At 40.1% G+C, this 21,947-nt stretch overlaps 1 protein-coding gene across 5 annotated transcripts in view; it reads left to right on the forward strand.

Moving 5' to 3' along the window:
* alcama (activated leukocyte cell adhesion molecule a) overlaps window positions 1-21,947 on the forward strand; it is a 72,235-nt gene that overhangs the window by 33,821 nt on the left and 16,467 nt on the right. For 3 of the 5 annotated variants that reach the window (XM_071461540.1, XM_071461541.1, XM_071461542.1), the window contains exons 2-7: window positions 2,672-2,778; window positions 9,496-9,715; window positions 12,479-12,543; window positions 20,423-20,510; window positions 20,702-20,872; window positions 21,715-21,839. In XM_071461540.1, coding sequence (XP_071317641.1) covers window positions 2,672-2,778; window positions 9,496-9,715; window positions 12,479-12,543; window positions 20,423-20,510; window positions 20,702-20,872; window positions 21,715-21,839 — 776 coding nt within the window. The other 2 variants (XM_071461543.1, XM_071461539.1) reach the window with 2 other exon arrangements.

Consider the following 21,947-nt stretch of genomic DNA (forward strand, 5'->3'; position numbering starts at 1 on the left):
CCAATGGGTCAAAAACAGGAGACTAACGTGCTATTACTGCCCTCCCACCTGTGTGAACAATGCTCTGTGGTGGTGGCTGCCTTACAAACACTGTGGATCTGATACTGCAGTTTGTGGATGACTTATGGGTTGCACCTAAAGAGATGAAGTAGACATACAAATACTGTAGTAAACCCAGGATCCTGAAAGAATTAAACACAACAATAAAAAAAGATGGTGATGAATATAATAAGAGACATGCTTAGGACTGCAGTGACGTTTGGTGCAGATTTATTGTGGTATATTGTGGTATCAATAAAATCTGTGAAGTGTTTCTAAAGAGAACAAGTGAAAGGCAGCATGGTCAAATCAGGTCAACATGAGCAGGCCTGGCTGCTCTGTTTGCTTTGCATTCACAGGTAACCAGTGTTTGTCCACTGTGCTGTAACAAGAGTCATTGTAGCAGAAACAGGATCTTATTTTAAAGCAGGGTGTATCCAAGAATCAGTGCTTGGATTTGTGTGTGTGTGAGGAGGTATGCTATAGCACACTGGAACAACTAGTCTCCATGTTAACTTATACAGCACAGTTGAGCCACAGTTTATTCATGTGTGTCATATATAGATACATATTTTTAGTTCTTTACTTTCTTCAGTGGCCAAACAGCAAGTAAAAATCAAACAGGCTCTTTGTAGTCCTGTGGTTGTGGTTTGCTTATTAATTATGCTCATTAATTAAGTTCAGCTGTAAAGTCTTTTGCTTTTGGCTGATGCCCCTCACACCACTCAATATTTACTAGTTGTATTATTTGGTTATAAAAATGCACAGTTAGGCTTTGTAGGCTTTGGTGACTGTAGGTCAGTGACCAGTCACCTTTGTTTAAATGCAGAATCCAGTGATAAGAAACTGGGAGGAAACAAACTGAACCATCTCATAATCCTAAAATTAGAGAAGTTCTCTTTTTTTCACCACTTTGTTCTCTCTGCTCTATAGTTTCCCAGATCCTCATAATTATCCATCCATCTCGAATTCACTGATACAGTTTGTTCACTGCTTCATGAATTTAGAGTGTTCAAAGATGATAAATTTAGCTGAGTCTTTGAGCTGAATTCCCATCAGAGAAAATATGTCCCTTTTTTTATATTTCCTTCACTAATTGTAACTAGTGTTGCACATTGTATACATGGTTGTTTTAATTTGAAAGTAGCTCTGTGCACGATTTCCTTTAAATATAAAAAAGAAATAAATAAAGCTTTGTGTTATTGGAAGTTCATACAATTGATGTATTTTTTTAGACATTCAAACAATGCTGGCTGTGAATAAACAGAACCACAAGTCAAAACTGGCTTTACTTATTATATCATGATGAAAGGAAGAATACAGTACAGCTGCAGGATATTGAAGACCATGTACTCAATGTCATGCAGATATTGATATAAACAGTATGTATCATAGAAATAGAATAGCATAATTTCAGAGTATGTGATATAATTATCGATTAATGGAGTAATCTATGTTGGAGGTTGGATACACATAAACACAGATGTCATAGCCATCAAAAAAGAATTCTTCACTGATGAAAAGGACCTAGAGTGGGTTACAAATATTATTGTGACTGTAGATATCCCAGTTTACTAAGAAATTATCCTCAAAGGAAAGAAAAGAGTGTAAAGTGGCCTGAAGTTATGGTCTAAAGTGTTAAAACCTCAATACATTCAGCAAATTAAACTCTATTAGTGAAAAATTATGTGTTTTTGTTAGAAGTTATTAGTTAAAGAGGAAATTAACACCAAATTAATAAAATCTAAGTTGATGAGGCCAGAGAAAAATGAATCTATGCTTTTGAATTGAGGCATTGTGTTTTGTTGTTTGTGGTTTTAGGTGATGCAACACAGTGGTTAACATGCCCCTGTCCCAACTCTTTTGAAACATGTTGCTGGCATCACATTCAAATTGAGCAAATGTTTTTCGTAAAACAATGAAATTGCAGCATTTCAACATTTGATATGTTGTCTTTGTTCTACTTTCAATTAAATATGGGTTTACATGATTTGCAAATCATTGCATTCTGTTTTTATTTACTTTTGAAAAAGTGTCCCAACTTTTTGGGAAATGTGGTTGTAGTTGAAACTGTAGTTAAAATTTGATATCAGTAAAAGTCAGCTCAGAGTTTAGGATGAAAAGATGGGCCTGAGGTTTGTCTTGAGCATAGCCACTTTTGTTAGCAGCTGCACTGGCCTCATCGCTATGGAATGACCAGAATCTGAACCAGTTCTCGTTCAGCCTGTTAAGCCAAAAGCTCAAAGAGAAAGAGTTGGAGTGTGGAGACCCGCTTTGCTCTGACCTCCATCCATCCATCTTCTCTCCATCCCTTTTCTCCCATCTCCCACATTGCACATGACTGGGCTGTGCCACCATAGCAACTACTCCAGTGCTCACTCCCAAGGAGCACTGAGCTTTATCCATCGAGCCCAACCTCTCACACCTCTGCCACTGAACTTATTGGGAGGCATGTTTGGAATGTGTGTCATGACATTTGGAGTGACAACATATTGTGTAACTTTACTCACTTTTTCAGGCTCCAAACAGTAGGCAGCCAGGACAGAAACCTGTGACTGAAACAAGCAGTCAGTCCTGTTGGGTCTTGTGACAGTACAGTGTATTTTTAATAATGTTGTCTTTTGTGTTACAGTGCGGGGTTCAGATAGAGTGACTGCTTTGTATGGAGAGACCATTGTTATACCATGCAATGATGGAGATGCGGCACCAGAAGATCTGATGTTCATCAAGTGGAAATATGTAAGTCAAAAACTGACTCTAATGATTGTCTATGAAGAATTTAAATGTTTAGGCCCAGACAATCTTTCACATGGAAGAAGAGGAAATAATTTGTTTCATCTTTTGTGGCTGGAGCTGTCACAGTAACCGCAAAACTGACGTCAAATGACGGCGCAGAAAATAACAAACTAAGATAACTCCTCTGTGATACTTAACATATTAAAGCACATTTCATTTTTTAAGGTTCAGCAACCAGTGCTCACTAACAGAGGAAACAGGTGAAGACAACATTAGACAAGGTGCTGAACAGATATTGTATACACCACATATTACCCTGTTGAGTCATCCTGAATCACTATGGGGGAAATTCCTTCACCGTGACAGCCCTGCATGAGGCTACACATTGGCACATCAATTTTCACATTAATTGTCTCCATAAGAATTAGGAAGACCAAAGACTCCTGCATTTTCAAATTACAATTAGATTTTTATTTGAAGTATTCGAAATACTGAAATGCATGTAACCAAATACAGTATGTACTTTAAATACTGTGTCATTTTGCTAATTGAAATATGAGAAAAAAGTAAAGGAATAAAAGAGTAATTTTAAATATAATATAATATGAAATATGATATGAATATATTATTCATAGATATAATATGAAAATATAAAAAAGAAAATCCACATCTTAGGAATACATACATATGGCAGAGGAGAAATCAAAACATTGTCATCAACATGGCAAATCTGCCATAAATAGTCCCCCATAGTCTCAGACATGAAATATGTTCAATGAAATTGATGTACAGAGCCAAGATCCATGTTTGTATTACCAGAAGAGCTTTCTGAGTAGAACAAAATCATTATAACATATTGTGTATGCCATGACTGTATAGAAGACATATAAGATAGGCCTCACTGTCATCTTTCCTCATCTAGCTTTCAGTATCCTTCATTATTTGAAAAAACCTGAGTTAAAAAAGAACACCTGCAGTTTTCAAATTCCAAACCATAGAAGAGGAAAAATGATTCACATGACATTTCACAAAGAGCAGAGACAATGTGACTCAGCAGTGGTCATGTCCTCTGACTAAGATTTGTTTTTCATGGTGTTACAGTTGTGGAGGATCTTACTGTTAAGTCTCAATTAATTATGTTCTGTTGGGTACTCTTATTGTGAAATACCCAAAAGAGGAAGTAGCGAATGCAAGCGGGGTATGCGGTTCTCTTACGGAAGCTCTTGGTGGTTGTTGTGTGCTTTTGGCGGACTGAAGTAAAAGTGTTGCTATCTACCAGATTAAGTCGTTTTCATTTTAGTTTAACATGGTAGCAGAGGATGGTTAGCAACTACAGAGTCCCGCCGAGCTTCGACGAAGGGAAGTCATTTGAAAGCTGGAAGAATTAAGTCGCTATTTGGACCAGAGTTACAGAGTTGGAAAAGAACAAGCAAGCGCTTGCTGTTGTTTTGGCGCTGTCGGGGAGAGCGCGGGAGACAGCGATGGAAATACCGGTAGATGACTTGATAAAGACTCCGGTATGGTCACACTGCTTGCAAAACTCCACAACTTGTTTCTTAAAGAAGAAAAAGACCTAATCTATGAAGCTTACTCAAACTTTGACAAGATTACGAGAGACAGCTGTGTGTCAGTGTCGGATTATACAATTGATTTTGAACAACAGTATTCCAAGATGCGTAAGTACAAGATGGAGCTTCCCGATGCAGTGCTAGCTTTTAAACTGCTGGACACTGCATGCCTGGACATGAAAGATCGACAGCTAGCTCTGACAGCATGCACACATCTGACATTTGCATCAATGAAGTCGGCGTTAAAGAGGATATTTGGAGGAAAAGTTTCTACATCCTGCATGGGGATAAACCAAGAAACTGCATATATCATTGAACAGAGATGACAAAGGGGCAAGTCGGGCCCACAAAATGATCACAAAACACCATTGCCTGGCACAAATCCATTGGACAGGTTTGGCCGCAGATCAAACTGTGCAGTCTGTCAATCCACATTTCACTGGGCCAAGGACTGGCCACACCAAGGTGAGCAGGTTAAGCTGACAGAAGAGAGTAACACAGATGAAGTTGAGGAATGTAATATTACTCTCTATACAAAAGAGTCGCCCACTGAAGCAGAAATCTTTATGACAGAGAGTTTTGGTGCGGCAATTATTGACACAGCATGCACAAGAACTGTGTGTGGACAGGAGTGGCTGGATGATTATGTCACTGGGCTGAGCCAGAGTAAACTAAATGTCTTAATAAAAACAGAAGAACCAAGTTGCAGACCATTCAGATTTGGTGATGGAAAAGTAGTGTATTCCACCAAAAGGTTAAAAATTCCTGCAAAGATTGGACAGACCAGCTGTCACATTGAAACACATGTAGTCCCAGCTAACATACCACTGCTTCTGAGCAAAGCCTCCATGAAGAGAGCTGGGACAGTTCTGGACATGGAAAATGACAAAGCAGTGATGTTCAACAAACCTGTAAAACTTTATTTCACAAGCTCTGGTCATTACTGCGTGAACATCATAGACAACAAACAAAAGGGACAGGAAGAAAGTCAGTGTGAGAATGAAATACTAATCAACTCAGAGGAAATGAGTTCAGTGGCAAAACACAAGATCTTGTTGAAACTTCACAAGCAATTTGGTCATGCATTTGCAGAGAAACAACAGAGACTCCCAAAGAGTGCAGGTAACAAAGATACAGAATGCGACAGTCTTCTAAAGAAAATTGTGGGTGAATGTGAAATATGTCAAAGATACAGTAAAACTTCACCAAGGCCTGCTGTTGGTCTACCACTAGCATCTCAGTACAATGAGACTGTAGCTGTAGATCTCCATGAACTTGAACCAGGTGTGTGGTATCTACACATCATTGACGAGTTTACACGGTTCAGTGCTGGCAGTGTTCTGACTACAAAGAAATCATCTGAGATACTGAAACACTTTGTCCATGACTGGATAAGTGTGCATGGTCCACCTCAGAAACTATTCAGTGATAATGGAGGGGAGTTTAACAATGATGAAGTGCGAGACATGGCAGAAAACTTTAATATAGAAATAAAGACAACAGCTGGTTACAGCCCATGGAGCAACGGGCTTTTGGAGCAACACAACCAAACACTCTCAGAGATCATAATGAAGGTAAAGTCGAGCTATGACTGTGACTGGAGCACGGCAGTGGACTGGGCTCTAATGGCCAAAAACACCATGCAAAGTGTCCTTGGCTACAGTCCTTATCAGTTAGTCTTCGGACAAAATCCCAACCTGCCGTCCATACTAATTGATAAACCCCCAGCCTTAGAGGGCACAACAAAAAGTGAGTGGGTGGCAAAACATATCTCTGCCTTACATGCATCAAGAAAGGCATTTACAGAAGCAGAATGTTCAGAGAGAATACGGAGAGCACTGCGGAAGCAAATTCGTCATACAGATGAAAAATATGAAACGGGAGACAAAGTCTATTACAAGCAAGTGGACTGTCAAGAATGGAAAGGACCAGGAGTTGTAATTGGTCAAGATGGTGCGGTGGTGTTTGTCAGACATGGTGGAACCTGCATTAGGGTTCATCGCCTCAGACTAAAGAAAAAAAGGACAGAAAACATGGATCAAAATGTCACAAAAGGTGATTATGAAGATGACACAAATCTTGAGCGAAGACAGATCACTATTGACAATAACACAGTAGACACTGAGGACACTGTACCTGAAGTGCAACAAAGTATGAATCAAGTGGAGCCAGCAGCATTGCCCACTAGGATGCAGAAAGAACCAGAACACCTCACAAGTAATAATACAAGGGCACAAAATCCTGTTGAGAGGGAAATAGAGGCCAATCTGAAAATGGGACAAATTGTGACATACAGAGACAAAGATGGAGGGATCTTACACACAGCAAAGGTCTTAGGCCGGGCAGGAAAAGTTAAAGGTAAATACAGAAACTGGTTTAATTTACAATTTATTGAACCAACTGGTGTTGCAGGCACCACAGATGCGGTTGACATGTCAGGTGTGGAGGATCTTCAGGTGGAAATGAACATGACTGACACAAACGCTACAGATGAGCATGAGGATGTATTTGTAACAAAAGATGTATCATTTCACTTGGCAAAACATGAGGAGATAAAGAACTGGACTGACAACAATGTGTTTGAAGAAGTCAAGGATGAGGGACAAAAGTGTATTTCCACAAGATGGGTGTGCACTCTCAAAGACACGAGCACAGGACAAATACCCAAAGCACGTCTTGTGGCTAGAGGTTTTGAGGAGTTAGAAGTGTCAGAGCTGCAGAAGGACTCACCCACATGTGCTTCTGAGTCTCTTCGGCTCCTTCTGGCAGTTATTTGTCAAAGACAGTGGACACTTCATTCTATGGACATAAAATCTGCGTTCCTACAAGGTATGGCACTATCACGTGACATTTACATTAAACCGCCTCCTGAGGCTAAGAGTGAGGGAACATTGTGGAAGCTTAAAAAGTGTGTGTATGGTCTTGCAGATGCTTCCTTATACTGGTACAACAGAGTTAAAGAAATAGTGCTGACGGCAGGAGGTAAAATGTCTAAAGTTGATCCAGCTGTTTTCTACTGGCTAGATCAGGACTGTGCTGTAACTGGTGTTCTTGCCTGTCACGTAGATGACTTCATATGGGGCAGCACATTAAGTTTCTCCACAACTGTGATACCTCAGCTCAGATCTGCATTCTGTGTTGGTCGGGAGGAACATGAAAAATTCTGTTATGTGAGAATAGACTTTGTAACAGTCGACAGAAAAGTGCAGATACATCAAGAGAACTATATCAAACACATGCAACCCATACACATGGATCCCGAGCTGTAGAACAAGACTCATCTCTCAATGAGAAAGAAAAAGCTCAGCTCAGGTCCAAAATAGGCCAAATTCTATGGGTGGCAAGACAGAGCAGGCCAGATGTAATGTTTGATGCCAGCAACCTGGCATCAGGCCTAAAAGATGCAACTGTTCAGACTATTCATGAAGCAAACAGAATAATATGCAAACTCAAGTCGAAGAAGGTGGTTCTGAACTTTCAACAACTAGGCAGTGACAGTGGCTTAAAGATGATTGTGTACAGTGATGCCTCATTTGGAAATCTGACTGATGGAGGCACACAAGGAGGACACCTTATTCTCCTCATGGGGGAGCATGGGAACTTTTCACCTCTTTCTTGGCAGTCAAAGAGAGTCAAGAGGATTGTGCGAAGTACTCTTGCAGGTGAAACATTGGTAATGTCAGATGGGATTGATAATGCCATCTTTCTGTCGACACTCTTCTCAGAACTTACTACTGGAGATGTTAAAAACACTGTACCAGTAGTCTGCATCACAGACAATCATTCACTGGCCGACGCACTTAAGTCCACAAAGTCAGTCACTGAGAAAAGACTTTGGGTAGAAATGAGCAGCATCAAAGAACTCATTCAAGCCCAAAAGGTTCAGCAGATCCTTTGGTGCAACACAGAAGAGCAGCTTGCTGACTGTCTCACAAAAAAGGGAGCTTCACCTCTTAAGCTACTCAAGGTACTAAATGATGGACAGGATAAATTGAGTTAAAGAACAAAACTTGTGAGTTCTCGTTATAAGTGCACATATGTAATGTGTGTATATATATATGTATATATATATATACATATATATATACTGTATATGTACATGAATATGTTATAAGTTAGTACTAGGGATCGACCGATACGGGTTTTTTGGGGCCGATGCCGATACCGATTTTTTTCCATCACCTTTAGCCGATAACCGATTATGGAAAAAAAATAAACGCCGCCGCTGGATTGATAATGGCAGCAAATGGCTCTAAACACGTTTTCACTAAACACTGACACAAGTTAGTACTACATATAAAACATTTCTCTCATCATTAAAGTTCTTCTAGGACACGCTAAAGACCTCTGATAGCCCCGCAGTTGCTGCTGCTCCGCTCTGCTCTACTGCAGGAGAGCGTACACACACACACACACACACACACACACACACAACACGCATCTCAGCCCGGCGTTCGGTAAACTCCTACAAACACCATGGAACTGAATTGACAACTTTGAAATTACAACTAATATTACTTCATTACTAATATTTCAACTAAGTTTAACAGTTAGAGGCTATCTGAAAGTTTAAAACTTTAAAACTGTCTGTAAATCATGCCGCGAAAAAAACATCGGCGAACACACGCGCAAATTGGCCGACCGATCCTGAGTTAGTACTGCACTATTCATATACGTTTTGTGTATGTATGCATAAACATGTTATTGGTTATTATTACTGTCATATTCATATACATGTTTTGTCAAAAAGAAAAAAGAAAGAAGACAGTGAGTTTGTTAAGTCTCAATTAATTATGTTCTGTTGGGTACTCTTATTGTGAAATACCCAAAAGAGGAAGTAGCGAATGTAAGCGGGGTATGCGGTTCTCTTACGGAAGCTCTTGGTGGTGGTTGTGTGCTTTTGGCGGACTGAAGTAAAAGTGTTGCTATCTACCAGATGAAGTCGCTTTCATTTTAGTTTAACACTTACTGTCAGATATTCTGTCAAGCTTTGCTGAATGACAGGTTTAACACTGTGTTCTTGACTGGTAGATTTTCATACATCTCTGTAAACTAAGCCAACTATAACTATGATTGAGGGATTAGAAACTCTGATGCACAGTTTTACAAAATCAGCACACCTCTCTGTCCTTGCTGTCTTCCCATGCTTCAGGAAAAAGACGATGGGACTCCTGGCGATCTACTGATCAAACAGGCTCGCAGTGACCAGGCCACAGTTCAGGCTACTGACAATTACGCCCAGCGCATCAGCATCGATGACAAGTTCAGCCTGCTCATCACTCAGGCCTCGCTCACAGACCAGAAGACCTTCACCTGCATGGTGGTGTCAGAGAGTAACCTCATGGAGTTCCCTGTCTCTGTTGTTGTAAACAGTAAGTTCATTGTCTCATTCATCTGTTTCAACTTTATTTCTATAGATTTTTTAAAGCAAAAATAAATGGCTGCCATGGCAACAGTATACTTGTACAAATAAAGAGTCTCATAGGCACAAACAGTAAATTTATATCACATCAAAAACACTTAAACTGATCTATAAACCAAATCAGATGAATCAGATCATATAACAGGTCATCAAATATCAATATCCAAAACTCACATTTTCTACCAAAAATGGCTGAAACTCACATTAGTGTCAAAAATCTTAGTCATGATTCAGCCATACCTCAACACACAGACATGATCACACCACTGTAGATAAACGTCCATCTGCTGAGAAACCAGAGAAGAAGAAGAAGCTCCTCAGTCAGTGATCTGGTGATAGTTGTCAGTGGTACAGAACAAACAGGAACTTAAAATAGAAAATCATTCACACTTCATTTTCCAAAATGTAAACAAACATGGACTAAAGAACAAGGCTCATGTTGAAAGCTTGACTCTTTGTATCTATGGCAACATATTTCCTGTTTGTTGTAAAAGTTTAGTTTATAATATTGCCTAAACATATCTGATATAAACAAACCCATTTGACTACTACTGTACTACTTACTGTACTCCGGTGTTGTGATTTAGTTGGAGTAAATTTACTGAGTGAAGTTGTGTTGCTTAAAATTTGTACTATACATCCATGGTTTGTACAGACTATATTCTCTAAACCTTTGGGTGAGCTACTCTAAAACAAGAATTGAGCTACTGGTAGCCTGCGAGCCATTCTTGCCAAAATGGAAAAATGAAGGGCCCAGAAATATGGAACAGGTCAGCCATTATTTACCACACTGCCTTCAGCTTTTAGTCTGAACCTGAGAGCCACCTTGAGCAAATTTCAATATTGGAATCACAAAACACCATTTTATGTTCCTTATCATGTTCAAGTGTATTATACATGTTGTCGACATGACAAAAATCTGAAATGATCATCTGTGAGATTAATGGAAAGATCACTGAAATAAAACACTTAATTATCTGCTCCTGTGCTTAAAGAAAATGAGATCAGTTAAACAGACAGAAATGCTGTGATCGAGCTAGATTATATTGTTCAGGAGATTTTACCATTCAGTCATAACAAATGCATAGACGAAATTATGAAAACACATAACATATGAGCAAACAGCAATGAAATGGGCATCCTGCCATGTCTCGAGAAAACCATAAAAGACAAAAAGCTGTAACTTCAACAGACAGATGAAGGATGATTGTTACTGTGTGTATTCCATATCTGAAAAGGGCTGTAGATCATGATAGCACCAATATGGCTGCAGGTGAGTGAGTGCGATATGGGCCTGTCTGCACTTTCACTCGAGCTCAACAAAAATACATACTGACTCGTGGCAAAACGACTGGGTATTGATTGGCACAACAATGGCACTGGATCAACAGAACCATAACTCAAAAAAAAACTTAATGGGATGGTATTCAACAGATCAAGATGGATTTGCTCACTCATCTGGATTCAAGGTGGAACCGATCCAAGGTAGACCTCACTCTGCCCATGCTGAGTCCTCTAAATGTTTGATTTCTACCATTCACTCAATCACATATAAAAATGAAATGGTTATTTTAGGTGATTTCAACAAAAATTGGTTGGATAGTGTTGAAGAAAATTCATTCAATCCAGTTCAGAGTTTGCTGCAGTGGTGTGAGTTTAATTGTATTCCAGCCTACTGACACAGAGCAGGTCTGAGGCAATAGACTGACCAAGAGTGAAGGGCAGGAGAACAGTTATACAGTAGGCACAAGGTGGGGGTCACACAGTATGTAAATGCTGATCGTATAGTGGTTACAGATATTGTAATTAGGCAGGATAGAGGAAGGAAGGCTATTTGCATTACTGGACCGAAAGGTGTGATACACAGAGGGGTGGTCACCTGTATGTAAATAAAGTTGCTTCAGTTGTTACAGGCATTGCGGAGACCTCACAGTGTAACACCTATACCCAGATTAAATCAGTTAGCAAGGTAGTGGTATTGTACGACAGTTAAGGAAATTAACAAGGCAAGACAGATGGGTGCCCAAGTCCCGACTACACAAAATGTCTATTTTCTTCCTCAATAGGCTTTGAATTTTGAAAATCTAAATTTAACACAACTAATTAAGGAACCCACTCAAATTACTCCAAACTCCCAGTCTTTACTTGATTGGATACTTTATATCTTGTGTATGGAGTATTCAAATTTCAAAATTGCCACTGCAAACATTCATTAGGACTCAAGGATGAACTGCTTAGATTTTGGTGGTCAAAGGTCAAGGTCACTGTGACTGCACAAAACACGGTTTTGCCCTTTTGAATGTGGTATCTTAAGACCACATTCAAGAAAGTTTGAATTTCATTACATCTGGCACAAACATTCACTTGGACTCAAGGATGAACTGCTTAGAATTTAGTGGTCAAAGGTCAAAGATCACTGTGACCTCACACAGTTTTTTGGTCATAACTCATGAATTCACACACTAATTATGACACAGCTTAACTCAAATATCTGTGAGGATTAAATGAAATGAGGACATTTTATATCCAAAAGATCAAAGGTGAACTTCACTGTCACATAACAATGTGCAAAAACACCTCTAACCATTATTGAATGTTGTAAACTGTATGATGGAGGAATAAAAGCACAAGGAGGTGATTCTAGTTTGAATTATATTGAATTGAATTGAATTGAATTGAATTGAATTCTGATTCTCTCCTTCTGTTTTTGCAGAGAAACCCTCATCAGTTCAGATTATGGATAAATCTGGAGTGTTGCAGAGGGACAAACCAACAACGGTAAGACTGCGGCTGTAGTGTGCTGTACAAAGGAGGTGTGAAACATTACACCACATGAATTGTGACTTTTTCATCAACTGCAGTATCTGTATCATATAAAGTGTAAACAGCTTATATACATGTAAATATAAAATCTTTTCCCACTCATGGAACTGCTATTTGTCTCATAAATTTCGATGGTAGAAACATGGTGAATACGGCTGCATGTGTGATATGAAAACCAGTTGCGAGTTTTGCATGAGTTACCACTGTGGCCCAGAGGAAGGACATGCTACATGCTGGATAACTGAAACAGTCCATGCAGCCATGTTTTGCTAATCCTTTACACATTTGTACTTGTTTAATGTTAACTACAGTTTGTATTTATGTTACACTATTGGTGATTATTTTTCAAACCAGCCCAGTTGATCACTTTCTTGCTTCCTGACTGATTTTCATGGTTGTGTATAAAAATTATCCTGAAGCTGAAATTCCAGTGAGAGAGGAAAAACAACCAGGTTAACCAACCTTTCTGTTTTGGTTAGTGTTACTTTACTGTCATATAGTTAAGCAGCCTCAGGTTGCTTTAGCTGTGAGCAACCACTGTTTTGAAAATTCACCATTGTTGCACTCAAGGACACTCCGACATTTTTAGCTTTAATAGATACTACTACCTGTGTTTTTTTTCTTGTGGAACAATCAAATTCTCAGCCCAACATCCGTGTTTGCAGACTGTCTCCTGGATTTGATTTGCAGACATCATAGCTCATCAGTTTTCGGGGTTTTCAATTTTTCAGGTTATTGGACATTGGAACATTTGTCAAAATATCACTGAGGTCAGATTTGAAATGGCCTCTGCTCACAGTGAAAATTTCCACTTTGACAAATTTATGTCAAATTTGTCAAAGTGGAAATTTTCACTGTGACCAATTTTCTAAAACTAGTTTGAAGGATTGGTTTTCATATGTCACTGAAATGAAGTGGAACAAGTTGCTGCCAGGATGAGGAGAAGTCAGTCAATATAGTCAGACGTATGGTTTAGTAAATTTTTCAGCAGTAATGTAAAGACACAGTTTGCGTTGTATACGATAAAATGTGTAGCTGCCAGTCTGCTTCTGAAGGAGAAAGAGATGATGATCAATTCTCTGCTGCTGCAAACTCTAGTTGGACCCTTTGGTTTATTTTAATTCAATTAAATTCAGTTTTATATGTATAGAGCAAGCGCTTGGCGACAGGGGGGAGGAAAAACTCCCTTTTAACGGGAAGAAACCTCCAACAGAACCGGGCTCAGGATGAGCGGCTGTCTGCCTCGACCGGTTGGGTTTAGGAGGAGAAAAAGGGGGGGTGGGGGGAGAAGAGAGGGGACTAGAGAGAGAGAGAGACCAGGAACAGCTGTATAGGTAATGGTGTTATCAATAATAATGACAGATAACAGTGGTTGATAGTAATGATGAGTAGGCAGAGATACCTGCAGAATGAGGACAGAGAGAGGGAGAGAGAGGAGAAGCACAAACTACGGGGGAGAGAAAAAAAAATACAAAGTTAATGCCATAAAGTAGTCGAGAGAGAGAGAGAGAGAGAGAGAGAGCGCCCAGTGAATCATGGGAATCCCACAGCAGTCTAGCTCTATAGCAGCATAACTAAGGGATGGGTCAGGACATACCCGAGCCAGCCCTAACTATAAGCTTTATCAAAGAGAACAGTTTTAAGCCTGATCTTAAAGGTAGAGAGGGAGTCTGCCTCCCGAACCCACACTGGGAGCTGGTTCCACAGGAGAGGAGCCTGATAGCTGAAGGCTCTGGCCCCCATTCTGCTGTTACAAACTCTGGGAACCGCAAGTAGACCTGCATTTAGAGAGCGTAGTGTCCTATTGTCTGAATTTAAGAGTAAGAAATTACTGGTCATCCAGGTTTTTATGTCCTTAAGACATGCCTGAAGCTTGTCTACAGGGTTAGTCTCACCTGGCTTCAGGGATAAGTACAGCAGGGTGTCATCTGCGTAACAATGTAAATTTATCTGGTGCCTCCTAATAATGTTTCCCAGAGGATACATATATAAATTTTAGTCAGATTTATTTGTAAATGTAAGATTTGTCTCTTAGACAGTAAACTGACTGGTTGTTTTGTGCAGTATATAAATCTAAATATAAGTGGTTCTTAATTATTCTGGGGGCTGATTAGCTGTTAAACAAAGCCAAAAGCAAAACATCTCTGTGTTTAGGAGCAGATAATCACTGTGTCACAGTGACTTCACTCTGGAAATAAATCTTATTAGTAAGACTTTATCATTTTAACTTCTCCTGTTACTGAACAAACCTTCACCCACATCATGTCATGTCTCAGGCACCTGTCCTCTCTGTGATATAGCAGTTGATAAGAGCTTTGTGATTCAGCAGCAGTGAGAGTGAGGCTCTGGTGAGAGATGAGTGAACTCAGTGTCAAAATGTCACCTATGGTTTCCATTAAAATGCTTTTACATGAAAAAACACAACAAATGTCAGATTATGACAGCATGTGTCTCTGGGCTTTATCAACCAAACATTAAAAATTCAAACTTAGAGTCATAGTTAAACACCTGCCTCCCCTTGTTTTGCTGTTTATTTTCAGTCTGTGAACACACACAATCCCAAATTCACTCTGGTTTGAGAAAACATTGAAAAGCAGAACATCCACAGCGCTCATCTGCCTCCTCTCTCTAGCAAGCAATGCACATTTCTTCCACCACATGCAGCATATACACATTTATTATGGATCAAGTGAGTGCTGCTGCCTCCATTGGTATTCCCACCTAAAAATTCAAGTGCTATTGAACGGCTTTGAGCATTTTGTAGTAGGGGAGAGAGACAGACAGAGATGTGGAGAAAAAGATTGAGAGAGAAGAAAGTGGAATTGGAAGAGGGGGGGGTTTAGTTTTGATAACATGCACAAAGGATGGTGGAGGGCGTGGCTGCTTGATACTCAAGTGGAATTCTGAAAGAGAGGAAAGTGTCATGTTGTGGAGATGGAGCAAACCTGATCTGTGCTGTCCTAAGCGGTGGAGAAGCAGTGTTTGCATTTTCAATCCATGTCTAGTTTTTCATAAAGACATGATGTGAGCCATGCTGCTGACCTAAAGCATTAATGTCAGACAGTAAGAAATGAAAGACTGTACACTGAAGCAGAATCACGTTTCTTACAGAGTGATCCAGTGTGTGAAAGGATTTTTGGACTGTGACTCAAAAGCAATAATGAATATTATCATTACTTTATCACTGTGCTGGCCCACAGCAGGAGTTATAGCCACACTTATCTGCTTACAACTATATTATTAGTGTTATAATGCAGTTATTAAATGTTCATACTGCTAATAAATGTTAAATTGGGTGGTTAATGTAGAGTGTCACCAATAGGTTAATTAATTGATTAAAAAATATATACCTGAATCAGTAATGAAACTATCAATTAGTTGTGACTGTGGTTCACAGATAGTAGTCTGACATGAAGACATGTTTACATTATGATAGGTGATCTGTTTTGAAGGAGATGAAACCTGCAGTGTGGATCTTTTGTCTCCCCCATCTTGCAGTAGAGTAAATACACAACACTGTTGTTTCTAATGAGGAGGGTCCACACCAGTGGTAATCCATGTTAATCCTCACCGTCGTGATCCGTCTTCTTTTATATCTGGAGCATCAGAAATTCTTGTTGGATCCTTCCTAGGTTTTTCCTTGTACTTCTGCTGCTGTAGCCTGCTCCGCCACCGTCGCTGTGGTTGCTCCATTTTCCAGCAAAACCAGAGAGATTTACCTGGAGCTGACAGGCTTGATCAGCACTGTGTGAACGTTAATATTTCTGAGTAAAGTTACGCAGTTTTAATTCGTAATCGGTCTGAAATGAGAAGTGATTTGTGCTGGAGCCAGCTGTGTTGTATTTTTGACCATACAAAGTGTGTGTGTGTGTGTGTGTGTGTGTGTATTCTTATGTGATCTGTGACATAGATGTCTGGTGCCTTTCTGCTTTATGGTTACCTTGCCTCAGACACAAGACAGATTTTCCTCTCTAGTATTTAGCCGAGCTGACTGACTGACTTTCTGAATCATTGACTGACTGATTGACTGTCTGACTGTCTAACTGGTTGAATGACTGACTGACTGACTGACTGTCCTGGTGGGTCCATGTTGCCTCTTTACAGAACATTTCTGCTGAATGTCTGCTTGTGTGCGACATCTGCAATGGTAACAGCCTGATACTGTGTGATATAACTAACTCATTACAGCCTTGTAAAACCTCTTCTGTAAGAGGACAGAAGTCACAGAGTTACAGTTTCACAGTTCACCCTGGTACATGTTGAGTGCAGTATAGGGAGAGCTGTTTAATGTAGACAAGTTTAAAAAAGACGCTCATCAGTTTAATTAGAGGCAGATGAGACAACATAGGCTACATTATGTTCTTTTTTTAACACTGAATGTGATGGTGGATAATGCATTTAGAAAAATTAAGGGTTATTATCCAGTTGATCTGACTCAGAGGGAAGAGCGAGACATTGTACTTGGAAATGAGCTTGTGCTTTGAGCTCATAGTGAGTCATTTTAATAGAGCTCTCCACCTGAACCTGCAGCACGCTCAGAGTTCGATTTTCTTGTTATTCAACTGACAGCACATTCAGGCTATCTTCTCTCCTCCTGTGGCCAAGTTAAATAGCATAGCATTCTCCAGCCTTGTCCATTTAATTATTAGACCACAGAGTGCAGTGGATAAATACATCCTGCATTAGTGACATTATGGACTTTAAGCCACTGTAATTTGTCAGTGGAGGGAAGCTACAAAATGTCTCTTGCCAACAACAAAAGCCATAATGAACATATTGCCAAACATAACTTAAAGATCATAGTGTACCTGTAGGGAGTTCACAAAGTTCTTGATCACTACTGACAACCCAGTAATTACTTCAGTCACTTCCTGCCCAGTGCTCTGCCTCTGAACAACAACACTTCACTGTGTTCTCCACCTGCTGGCGTTTTCAGCTGCTCAGTGATGAATGACAGCATTATGAGAGAGTGACCAGCATAAAAAAATAAAATAAAATAAAATCTGCTACAAAGCTGAAAAGCCTCAAGCAGAGAACAAACAAATTCCAGCACTGTATTATTTTTATACTCAGCATGGTGATATATACTTCTTTAAAAAGCCTTTCTGCTTTAAATATCTGTTCCTCATGTTGCTATTATGAAAACAATGGTGTTGATGATATTAATTTGAGCTTATTACTCATAGCTCTGCCAGAAATCAGCTGACTGTAACTGACTACAGCCAACAGCATTAGCAGCCGGCAGGGTTATCTGAAGTGACATGGCACATCTGGCAATAAACAGATAGCATATATGTTCACACCATGTGTACATGTCGTTTTCAAGCATGGACCATGAGAACTGCACCATTTGTGTGACATGAACATTATTGACAGTAGTCCTGAGCAGATGTTGGCACAGTATCAATGAACAAAACGTGTTCCACGATTCATCATTTAGCTGCCCTGATTTGTTATACAGTGTCACTTCCTTGTAATATAGCCATGACCTGTGTATCTAATTGTCTAGATCAAGATAAAGGACTAAAATTTAATGAATGGTCTGTTCTGATGATGATAAACCTTTAGCAGGGCCATTTTTTCCATCTGACTGTTTTAGCCTCTCAGATGGAGCTACTGTACTTACTGTACTCAGTGACCAACAGCAGCAGACTGGTTGTACTTGGGAGCTCTCAGTGGAAATGTGTTTGAATGGAAAGCAGGGAGCGGCTCCAACAGTGTGTTTGGGTACAAGTTAATTAAATTCTACATTGTCCCTAGAAGTTTTGTGGTTCTTAGTACTTTTCCATTTGCTACAAGCTGAATGACAAGATGGACAAAGAAAACATGAAATGAAGACCATATTACATGGACTTCTGAATCCTGAGTCATCCGGTCAACAATGTGTTTTGCTACTTGATGCATTTTAAGAATTTTTGTCAAGGTACTTAAACTTTTTGTGGAAAAAAAAATCAAACCCCAATGACCATTCGAAGTAGAAGGTGTTTGTGAGACTCGCAGCTACAATATGTAATTACTGGAAATCCAGCTAGTCCTAGCACAACACTCAAGAGCAAACCACTCTGTTCTTCCCACCCCTCATTCTGCCTGCTCCGTAACGCTCTGCCCAGATCTCCACCTGCATCCTTGTCATGTTTGGAGAGAATACCCAACTGCAGGACCCAAGGTCATCACAGTTACAGAGCACACACACAGATTCAAACAGCGAGCTGTTAGCTGCCTTGCAGGCTGGTAAAATGGATCCGTTGCATTCAATCCCTGAGTTGGTGCTACTGTAAAGCATCAGAGCCTCTGTGTGAGACCTTCAGTCAGTGATTGTGTGTTTCTGAAACTTATTTTGGGGCTGCAGCACACTTTTTCATCCTGGAGTGCAGTGTAGCTGTGGTGTTTCTAGTGTAACGGCACTGCAATGCACAGGTGAAAGATGTATTTACAGTGTTTGTGCAAGGCATCACAGCATAGAAAAGGGGTGAAAATTAGCTTGTTCATCCGGGGTGAAGCCTGCTAGATTGCCCTGACTTGTGCCATATGTTGCGTTACACTACAATGAATGAAAAAAGTACTTAAATCAATTAAATATAAATTAAATATAAATATATCATGACTTTTCAAGTCATGGTTTTTGGTTCTTTCATGGTGAAGTCAAGGTTTTTTATAAATAAAAGTTATTTCGGTGAAATAAGTATGACACCGATTTTGACTTTGATGAGAAAAATCAACTGAAAAAAATTACAGAGTCACTGACTGTAATTGTAAAACATAAATAAAAACATCCACTACAAACATGAATATTGATAATACCTACTAATAAGTGTTTCTGCAAGTGTATGACTGTACTTCTTGACATCAGACATATTCGTGGTGATGATGTGTTTGTGGTGGGTCACGTTTCTTCTATAGTGCAGGATCTGAAACCAGGTGATATGAGAGAAAGTTCAATTCAATTTTTCAATTCAATTTTATTTGTATAGCGCCAAATCATAATATACATTATCTCAAGGCACTTTACAGGGTAAGGTCAAGACCTTACTTTGTTACAGAGAAAAACCCAACAGTTCCCACAACGAGCAAGCGCTTGGCGACAGGGGGGAGGAAAAACTCCCTTTTAACAGGAAGAAACCTCCAACAGAACCGGGCTCAGGGTGGGCGGCCGTCTGCCTCGACCGGTTGGGTTTAGGAGAAGATAGAAAGAGGGGGAGGGGGAGGAGAGGGGAGAGAAGAGAGAGAGAGAGAGAGAGAGAGACCAGGAACAGCTGTGTAGGTAATGGAGTTACCTGTGATTCAGTCCATATCTGGTTCACACACAGCATATCTCTGCTGCCTTTGCTGACCTTCAGTCCTGAAGATGTATCAATGAGACAGGGAGGCAGTGAACACAAAAACTAATTCATTCCTGAATGAGATAGTTGTTTGTCTTTTCTGGCATAAGTCCAACATTTTCCTGCTGATGCTGGAGAGCAGACCTTAATGCTGACCTTGATTTTACAGTTCAGCTGCTAATAGCTAGAATTTGTGCTGAAATGTTTCCTCCACAACTCTTCTTTTCAGGGTGAAATTGAGTCTGTAATACTTACGATGCCATCCACATTGAACACAAGATAATGTTATGTTGACATATTTTTGTGTGAGACTTGTTGTATTGTCATTACAGCTTAAGGGCATTGATTAAAAAAAAAAAAACTTCATTACTTCCATGCTGACAGTGGAAAGCGATAAAACAAGATTTTTTATTCACAGATGCACTGTGAATATACCGTTTAATTTAAAAAGCCCTGTGAGTGTGTTGACTTTGTTTTATGCTTTTCTTTTTTTAAATCTATTCTGTTTTGCTCAGGTGGGAACATGTGTTGCAACAGATGCAAATCCGGCAGCTATGATCACATGGAAGAAGAATGGAAAGCTCCTGGTTGCTGATGGGAAAGGTAACATATCCACTGCTGCTTGCTGGCATCAGACAGCCACACAGTCACATAGTCGCACAAGATGCTGTCGTATAGGGGGTCCTCTGGAGAGTGGTTCAGCAAAACGTCCAGCACTAACTATGCTGTGTACTCTGTTTGTCTGTGTGTGTGTGTGTATGTGTGTGTGTGTGTGTGTGTGTGTGTGTGTGTAGCCATTGTGATCACCCCCAGCATGAAGCTGGATCCATCCACAGGCCTCTCCACCACCTCCTCCGTCCTCCAGTACGCAGCCACCAAGGAGGATGATGTTGCGGTCTTTGCCTGTGTGTCCACACATGAGCTGACCAGTCAGGAGATTGTCCTTGATCCCTTCCCCATTCACTGTGAGTCAGATACAGCACTATCCATAACAGTATGTAGTACATCTCCTCTTTGTTCACCCCGGCCACCTCCAGTGGGAGAGTTTGGTTGGTGGTTTAATTTTTACTATTTAAGATTAGCAGTTCTTTTTTAAACAGTCAAAATGCTTCTGCATATATATGTATATGTATGTTCGTTTGGTGAGTATAGTTCTGGCTTGTCTTCTCCTCTGCTGTATACTTACTGGATCAAAGCATTAAAGAAGAAACTGGACCTGACTCGTAGGGAAGAAAAGTGCCATGCTTTCTTTCCTCTTTACCACATGTGAAATGGTCACATGTATGTGTTTGGAGCCAAATAACTTGCTGTCTCTGACAGTTTATTCATTCATCCAATTTTCAATTTGAGGATAAACCCCTTGAGATAGATTGCTTTGTTTTCAGGGCTCTGGAAAGTGAATATAAGGATGACATAATGAACAATGTGCTTGCAGAGCTCTTTCCTGCAGTCTTTGTGTTGCTGATCACATCATTTAACTCTGAAGAGCAGTTGGGAGGCTGGGATCAATAAATGAAAGCAGGGATCTCAGCAGCAACAAGTTCATAGGGGAGTTTCCAATTTGTAAGATGCTGAGGCAACTTGTTTCCAGGTTTTTCCTGTGTAAGGAGGATGAAAAATGATGAAAAACTGATAGGGTCACCTTTTGAAATGTGATGTATGTACCTGTGTTGCTGGATAGCTGAATTGATACAGTGTGAGGGTACCGTATTTGTCAGTGGTAGGTGTCTGTGAATCCCTGACAGCCATGCTACCTTTCTGTTTTTCTATTCCTTTCTTCCCTTGAATTGATCACTGAACTCCTCAGATCCATCGGAGAAGGTTACCCTTGAAATTCTCTCGCAGAGGCCCATCGTAGAGGGAGGAAACTTGACGCTCAAGTGTCACGCTGATGGTAACCCTCCACCAAGTTCCTTCTTCTTCCACATCAAGGTCAGTCAGAGCCCCCCCCCCACACACACACACACACTGTCACCTCTCACCAACTTACCATCACTTACCAAACGCTTGAAAGTCCTTTTTTGAAACTGGCTTGAAAGT

This window comes from Trachinotus anak, unplaced genomic scaffold, assembly GCF_046630095.1.
Source record: "Trachinotus anak isolate AG129_WGS33_773 ecotype Australia unplaced genomic scaffold, CSIRO_AGI_Tana_v1 ptg000024l, whole genome shotgun sequence".
NCBI lineage: Eukaryota > Metazoa > Chordata > Actinopteri > Carangiformes > Carangidae > Trachinotus > Trachinotus anak.